General features: G+C 39.9%; 1 protein-coding gene across 1 annotated transcript in view; it reads left to right on the forward strand.

Annotated features, from left to right (window-relative positions):
• Positions 1-657: 657 nt before the first annotated feature.
• The window catches only part of tnmd (tenomodulin), a 45915-nt gene continuing 37611 nt past the window's right edge, over positions 658-8961 (forward strand). The window contains exons 1-2 of the mRNA XM_063875834.1: positions 658-825; positions 3502-3636. Of these exons, the coding sequence (XP_063731904.1) occupies positions 778-825; positions 3502-3636 (183 nt within the window). The 5' untranslated portion in view covers positions 658-777. The remainder of the gene's footprint in view (positions 826-3501; positions 3637-8961) is intronic.

An 8961-nucleotide genomic window follows, 5' to 3' on the forward strand; every position in this document is an offset into this window, starting at 1 on the left:
CATAGATTTTGTTTTTAACAAGAGTATAAGATATCATTTCAAGTGGTTTTCAATAAAATAAGACACCATTATCATCGATTCAAGTGTTTTTATGTGCTAAAGCCTGCCCTGACATCTGTCCTCAGATAACATTGTTTGGCTCATTCCTTTGTTTAATACTGTATGTGCACAAGTGCAAATTATTTTCATTTTATAAGGCTGCCTCTTTCGTTATGCTGCCCTTCAGTCATCCCAGCTCTTGTTTACTGTACCTGTTTGTTGCTGAGTGTGCATACTGACTGACTGGGGAACCAAAGCAGAGAGCAGGCACTTGAACTGTTTTTGATACTTCAGAAAATATAACTGAAATATCAGCATCTGCACGTTGTGGGTACGATGTACTTCTTTTTTCCCAGTTTGGGATGAATAAAGTATTTCAGATTTTTCTTTTTACATGCAAACGTTGTGTCCTCCAAGCAGGATTCTTCTGAAAGTTGAGAATCACTACTGCATATTTTATCCAAGTATAGTATGTCATTTATTCAACAGAGGGTTCATCTTTCAATGAATCCACTCAGTGGTTTTCCACCTTTGAAATGGGAGCAGGAAGGAGGGAGGACATCTGCCTTGCTTTTAATGGCTATCACAAATGTTTCAGAAATTCCACTCCACCTGAAACTTCCCTCCCCTTCAGCACACTCCCAAATTACAGCACTGGTATGAAGCTTGGACTCTCAGCCACGCAGAGTATTTTCCCTAGCTAAGAAGTCGGAAAGATTCCTCCTGTGCTCTTGCATCATGGAGGCAAGCAGTAAATCCAGCAGTCAACAGATTCTGTGGAAAGATGTGAGTCCATTTTTTTTCATTTTAAGTTTGATTTATTGCACTGATATTGATTGCAAAAGACCTATATAAAATAAATTCCAACTTTTGGTGTCTTTATGAATACTGCGCCTCATTTTAAAATCACTACAAAGTTAGAAAAATAGAAGCACCCTTAAACTTTTACAGCTCTATAAATTAAAGAGTAGGTGGCAGCAAGAGTAAAAGTGGAGGAACCTGTGATATTTGAGTGTAAGCTAAAAGTCAAATATGTCAGAAGTTCGATTTTTTTAATCAAAAAGGAGCTGCTGCTTGATCTCTTGCTCATTGAGCTGAGGATCCTCAAAAGTAATTCATTTTGGCTTTTCACCTTGGCTTTCTTTCTTCTTTCTTTCTTTCTTTCTTTCCATTATATTCAGTCTCACTTGAATTATTGTATTTGCTTTATATAAAGAATATTCTTGCTCCTCAAATGCAAACCACAGCATTCAGACGTACACCAAGATTTTTTTTTTATTATTAAGAAAAGAGGAGGGACTTTTGGCTGTGAACTTTTTCCATGACTCATATTTCAAATGTTGCAGAACTTCTTAACTATGGAGCAATAAGGGTAAGTGTATGGAAAAGCACAGTATTATTATCTCTCTATATATATATATATATATTGCTTATAATGCTAACTGGAATAAAAAGCTCTTATTATGTCCATCAAAGAAAAGGCAGTGTTGTAACAGGTACTTGTAACCACACCATGATTGATGGAGAATGATGATGACGAAGTAATGAACTGTGGCTGCAAATGTCAGAATAGTTTTCACAGGTTTTCAAATACTTATATGAGCAAATCCCAGTGTGACAACAGCCACTTCTGCTTGGCAGGGATGTATGCTACGTTCTTATTTCTGTTGTTTTCTCGACGAGGTGCTCCCTCCGTTCATGATAACAGCAGGGGGCTGCAGGCACTTTTCCTCACAAAGCCAGAGAGGAATTGCCTGGCTGATTCTGAACTCCTAAACCTTTAAACACTAGTTGGCGAGTTGTATGCACTCTGCTCACTCTGTCTCCATCCTTGCCTTTATTTCTGTCCATCTGTCTGTCTCTCAATCCCACATTCTTCCTCTGAGTATTCAAAATTCAAAGCGCAGGCAGAGCGAGAGGTTTGTCCTCCAGTTAAGTTTCCACTGCATATGCAATGTGCCACAGGAGAGCAGAGGATTTCAGTCACCGTTTTTTTCTTTTTTCCCCTTTACTCTGAAAGATTCACAATGATAGGAATTTCTGGCTCTCTGATTGTAGCACTCTGTTTTTTCATCAAGACTTAGGAATTTAAAACCCTTTCATGTGCCTCACGCTTTTGTTGCTACTGTCTCTGATATTTGTAAAATGTGGAAGTAATCCACTGCAAAAGTTTTTTCTTTAGGGGTCTTTGTGGAATAATGAGTCCTCTGTTCTTCCTTAAAGACATAAGGTATCAGTCAATCAGAAACTAAACACACTTAGCACAAATGAGATTTCCTCCTGTACGCCATGCCACATATATTTTAGTTTATGAATTGTAAAAAGGCTATGTGGAATTATTTGGATTGGATGCGACTATTTTGGATAGTTATTTCAACAGTATCCCACATTATTCCAAAGTCAGGAAAAACAATACAGCTACTATTAAAAAAGTATTCCTACATATTATTTTAGGAAGTCAGCCTTTTAAAGTGATGCCCAATCTACTGCAGCTTAACTACTTTAACAGCCTCGGCCACAATAGAAAAACCAAAGCTGCTTTATCATCGTTTTAAAAGACACGAAGATAAGCAACACCAATTTTGCTAATTGAGCTTGGTTCCATTTTTTATTTTACGTATCTGCTTTTCTGTTGTCCTCCGAGACCTTCAAAAGTGGTCCAGTGTGAATGAGAAGCTTTTATTTCTCCCTGCTGGAGCTTCGCTGGAACAAAAGCCTGTCTTTATTAATTTGTGGCCTTGAGCTTTGGGATTTGACTACAGAGTTTTAATTTAAAGAAAAGTTTAATAAATGTAACCTTACTGTGGCACTAGTACAGTCTTTTCTTCAGTGGTCTTGGCATGGGGAGGGTTATTTTGTCATTCGTGTTGTCATTGGTTTATCGACTTTGCACCATAGACTGTATGAAAACTCTTAATGAACTGTTTTTAGATTTTTGAAAAACAATAATGATAAGAATGCAAATATGAACTACAAATTCAGACATAAAAAGTTAAATTAAAGCAATACTTGGACTTTTGGAAAATGTTCTCATTGGCTATGAATTGATGTATTTAAACACTTTTGAAGAAAAGTCAGCCTCAACTCCCGAGGTACATTTCACCAAACATTCAATTATGTGGCTTTAATTTGTGTTAAGCTCTCCGCTGATGGGAATCAACTTTCAATGGTCATCAGTTATTTAATCAAATTAAACTTTAATAGGCTGTAAGGTGTAATTGTATAAGTATTTGGGCAATACTGAAGGTATGGATTGAATATAAGCTGGGTTAGACTTCTGGTTTCACACGAGACACAAGCATTGGTCTCCTGGGTCAAATCTTCTGTTTTAATACCGGCCAGACCACCTCTAGCTCCTCCCTAAGTGGATTTTGTCTCTCTTCCTCTCTAGTTTTATAGTATAGCTACAAGAAACAGCCTTATTTATATACCATGTATAATATCAAACCCTATTGTTTACAGGTTGAGGCGGGAAAAGAGAAGAAGGACAACTACCACACCTACCAGCGTGTGGCTCTGGTTCTGGCTTTGGTCTTCTTTGTTTTGGGTCTCTGCATTTTCAGCCTGAGATATCTGTGGAGCCCCAGTCTGGGGAAGGTAAGTCCAAATATCACGTCGTTGTTCGCCAGGCATCAGTCTCATTGCCACTGTCTGTAGTAAGTGTGGTCTTCAGATGAAAGACACATCAGTAAATCATACAGGCTCCTTCAAGGAAAAGAAATATGCGAGTGAGGAAAATGGATAGCCACACAAAGAGCCAAAGGCAGCTTCTGCAGCCTGTATTGTGTTCTGCCCGATTAAAAGATGTGTGGGCTACGGAAAAGACAGCTGTGTTTTGCTTTGCTCATGTTTTGGCGGTCAGATCTGTAATTTCATGAAATCTTGGCCCAAACCACAAGCCGCTTTTTTTATTGCTGCAAATGTCTGCCTGTTGTATTTATCTACTTCCTGCACACATTGTAAACATCTCCTCACAATGACAGGTCCTGATAACTCAAAGCTGACCCTAATTGCTGTTGACCAGAGTGGCTGCAGCAGGACTGAAACCTCTTGGCAATGTAATTGGGATAAACTCTTGTCCCTGGAAATTCATCTTGTAAAATCCAATTCAATCACACTTGATGCAGAGCATTTTCACTCGCCTCCTTTCCCCTGATTTTCCCAAAGGGCAAAAAAAAAAAGCTAATTTACCCAAGGCAGGAGGAAAAATACATCAATAATTTCACTTCCAGAAACGGGAAGCTCTATACATTCTGAGTTGCAAATAAGAGAAGATTATAACAATGATATGATGGTTAAAATTAAGCACATAAACATCAAACCTGGATACATAAACCTGCTTTGTGTGTACTGCTAATGCCAACAGGGGAACGGAGGAGAAAGCACATATAGGATGTCGCTTGCTGTTATACCAACATCTTTGTTAATGCTAATAAACATGAATTCAGAACACCCTCTTCGATCATTTCACTCTTTCTGCTTCCATTAAGATAACATCTCCAAGTGCTGTCAGTCTTTTCTACGCTCAGGTGAGCCAAGGTTCAACTGCACTTCCTGTGTATCCTCCATTGTCCACGTTCTCTCCTTTCAACATAGATATGAATCACCTACTAGACATCTCCTTTGTCCTTGTTAAATATTTCATGCCGGAGGTAGAGCAGTCATTATTTCCACTTTAATAAGCTGTGATCCTTCTCACGTGGCATAAAATGTGTTGATGGCAGAGGTTGCCCAGGTGATGAATATCAAACCTGCAGACGCTGGGTTTTGCTTTAATGGGGTCTTGAGGGGGAGGCTGGTTCTCTGTCGTCCTCCTCAGTGAGTGAGAAGAAAACACTTCAAAGGAGAATCACCTGTCTGTCAGATGGAAAAGGAAGCTTCCTCAGACACAGTAGGAGGGTAAAATGCAGCTTTGTATGCTCAGTAAAAGCATCAGGAGACTCTGAAGGTAAAGAGACGGACTGATGCATCCGGTAGATGGATGGATGGATTAGTTCTCCTGCATCAACATGGCAGCCAGTACCTTGTTGTAAACCGGTATTGGGTGCAATGCAGCAGGACACTTGACTCACCAGCTAATCCTGAACAGTGTCTGGCACCTACATGTATAGACTCTGGGCAGCAGAGCGCAGTGTCTGAAGCCAAAGGGAGTGTACATAATTTATTTTAGGAAACAGTTGAGTGGGGGTTGTTTGTTATTTGAGCTCAGAGATGAGCATTCTGGGTACAACTCAAAATTAAATTCAACTAAAATCCGAGAGTTTCCGCAGAGACATATGGAATACATTAATGCTTGTACAACTCTCAGAGACCTAAGGCTGCATGGAAAGATGGTCCATTAAGAGTCCATGGGAACAATGCATGACGAAAAATGTATTTGTCACATTTGAAGGGACAATTGTCACCGATTTGTGAACAGTAAATGGACTGCATCTATGTAGCAAATTTCCAGTCTTTAAGCCCACTCAAAGCACTTTTACCTACATACATACTGTATGTCAGCATTCACCCTTTCACAAACACACGCCTACTGTTGGTACTTTATGTATAGTTTGATGCTAATACTTTTGCTCTATCTTCAATAATCGCACTGCGGTATTCATTTGTTTTCTCTAAAATATGTCAGTACTTCATCCACCACTGTAAACACCCTGTAGCCTACACTACAGACAGAGAGTTATCTGTTGAACAACGAGCAACATTTAGCAGCTGGAAGCGCCAGATATTTCCCTCAGGAGCTGCTAACCAAAAGAGAGCTTAAAAGGTGAGTGACATTAGGACTGACATCTGAAGGTGGACATCAAACACAGGGTTAAGACACATATGGAGTTTTTAAGTCGTAATGTCTTCCCTTAGTGAATCATGTTTGCGTGCTTCTGTCAGCATGCGTTCAGATCTCGTTGGAATTGAAAAAAGATGCAGGCGCTCAGAAAAAGTCAAGTGGACCCAAATACTGCAAGTTTTTTATTACCACGCCATAGTCAGCACACACCATGTTTAAGGAAAAGGAAAAAATATACAAAAACAGTTTGCAGAGAAAGTTGTGGTTTCTTCTCAGTTTGAAATCTTCCTCTATTGCTATTTTTGACAGATTCTGAACACCTGAGACTGAGAGGTGCAAACTTGCTTTAAGATTCACATCCTTCTCACTGTGAAAAAATGAAAGAGGTGCAGAGGAAGTACGTTACTAGAAGGTGGTGTTGAACAGTATGGTGCTCCTCTTCAAGGTTAAATACAAGAGCTTGGACTTTTTCAAGTGAAGGATCAAAACTGACAAATCCAAGTATCTGCAGCTTTGATGATCACAAGCAAAGGAAACCTTGTCTTTTCCTTAGAAGCTATTATGAAAAATGTTGATTGCAAAATGTGTTCTGCTCAAAGAAAATCAGTTCTAGCGACCCCTGAAAACACACTTTGCATATTACAGTTTTTTAAATTGCTTAAACACAATTTTGGAAACTATCCTGGTTTTATCAAAATACTTAACACAATTCACACAACCACACACCCAAACTGCAAAATACCTCATATATCCTGCAAAATGAAGCACTGCAACCAAAACTACATATACCATTATGAAAATCAAACTTTTGCACCAAACGGCACACACTCCATTCATATTACCAGATTTATGTCTCACCAACTACACACTGTAAAGCACTAACCTCTTTAGTAAGATTTGCCATAATACTAAAATAGTTCAAATTGTTGAAAATTCTTCAGATTGTTCACATGCACAGAAATATTTGCAGATACACACACATGCTGCAGTTATTTTTTATTTTTCACCCAAAAAGTCAATGCAAAATATGCACAACAGTAAAGCAGAAAATGTGTTTAGAGTTTTGGAGACTTGAGAAGAGGTTTTCCTCTCTGTGTGTCAGTTTAAATAATTGTGCTTATGTCATTTTAGTGTGTTAGCAACTCTAAAAAACTGTAATGACTGCTTAAAACTCTTTGGTGACCAGTCAGTAGTGTACTTTATGTTGTTGCACTTGAAAAACAATTGCTTCTAGCTGTCAAACATAAAGCAAACACATACTATCATGTTTCACATATAACATATTGCTTTGATCACAGCATATCTAATTAAAAGTTTAAACCGCGGTCGGACTGCAGCTACAAATACTTGTCGTCTATTCTCGTCATACAGTTTACTAAAGGCAACGTGACCCTGTGCACCCGGCTTTGTGCAACTAACCACAGAATTGTAATTTGCTCTGTGCATTGTATTTCAATATGCCATGTTAACCGCTTGGGATCTTCTTTTAATTACCTGAAAACATATGTTGTTACACTGGCTCGGGGAAGATAGTGTGCCACCATTGCCTTTGTGTCTGCGTGTATGTGTCTGCGTGTCTGTGTGTCTGTGTGTCTGTGTGTGTGGGCGTGGTTGTGTTTGTGCCCATGTGATTGTGTACGCATCAGTGTGCATTGTGTGTTTTAGTGTGTAGATAAGGTGCCTCTGCATTCTCTTTTGGCTTACGGCAAAATTTCTGTTTACTATGTGCTCGTTATTGTTCTGGGCCACAAGTCTCACCGGGGGATTTTGCCTCCTTGTAAATTAATCCTCTGTTATTACCAGTTTACATCTGCAACTCCCTGAAAAATGGAATCTGGCTGGTGAATCCAAACGAAAGGTGAGAGTAAGTGGAAAGATTATTTTTAAAAACTGGAAAAAGAATGAAATCCAGAAGTGGAATGTCTTCTGTGTGTAATCCCTGTAGCGCCCCGGCATCCAAATTGAAATGCTCATATCATTAGATTTGACATATTTGGTCCTATTTTTAATTCATGAACCACTTTGAGCGAGATTATCTGCAGACCAGCAGCCAGGCAGAGAGAAATTGTGAACCTGTGTAAACCATTTTTTCCTGTTGAACATTGAAGCGCTCACAGGTGTTGTTGGTCTGTACGGCAAATCTGCCTGAGAAATACATGAATGTCAGACCGGAGGAAAGCGCTCCATTATTCAAGCTGAAATTGCATTGCTCACCTTGATGCCTTTCCCTCTCCGCTCCCAAGGTAGCAGCCGAGTTGTCGCTCCTGATGGCCTCTTAAATGCCTCACTGTCAGGACCGGCTTCTTTAATGAACAGTGCTGCGCCTGCTACTTTCACACTGGTCACAGGTGTACAGCTTTTCAAGGCCGGGCGCCCCTTTGTTTATTTATTGCTCGTAGGCGGTGTATGTCCAACAGTCCCCTCAGTGTCCAGATGTCAACATGCAACAGGAAGGAGGAGACACAAGATTTGATCATGATATGATTCTCTTGTCTCTTTTTTTCTTAGTTTGTCTAAAGGAAAAAAACAAGACTATCTTCTCTTTAAACTCTGTTTACCCAGCCTCGTATAGGGGAATTATTATTCTGGTGAGGCAACAAGGTTTATTTTAACAGCTGGTTTGGCAAGACCATTTGGGAGGCCTGCCCCTCAGTCTGTAATCTTTTCTGATTTTACACGTCAGGCTCATCCATTCATTAGCAGGCCAGTGTCCACTTTTGTTTCTCCCCGGCTGGTAAATTAGGCCGCTGCGGGCTCCCTCCTAAGATGATGCATTATGCCTTCTACTCGGGGAGAAGGGAGGAAGAAGGAGGGGTTGCAGACTGGGAAGAACAAAAAGAGAGTTGTTTTAAATTGTTGCCAATGGAGTGCCTGAGGTAGGAAAGGCTTCATGGCGGCTGTGGCACATTGCCTTCTTCTGGGACGGCAACTGCTATAGAGAGCGTGACAGCGCTGCAAAGCCCACCGGGAGTTATTTATTGTGCCGAACAACACTTTAGTGCATCTGTGATTTTCTTTTTAGAAGCTAGAATAATATTGGTGTAGGCAAGATCAGCATCTTAATTGCCAGTACTTCCTTTTGCCAATCCACCAGCAGCTCATGAGAAGCATGTTGTATGTACAGTGCGGTGGGTAAACAG

This window comes from Eleginops maclovinus, chromosome 23 (assembly GCF_036324505.1).
Source record: "Eleginops maclovinus isolate JMC-PN-2008 ecotype Puerto Natales chromosome 23, JC_Emac_rtc_rv5, whole genome shotgun sequence".
NCBI classification, from domain to species: Eukaryota; Metazoa; Chordata; class Actinopteri; order Perciformes; family Eleginopidae; genus Eleginops; species Eleginops maclovinus.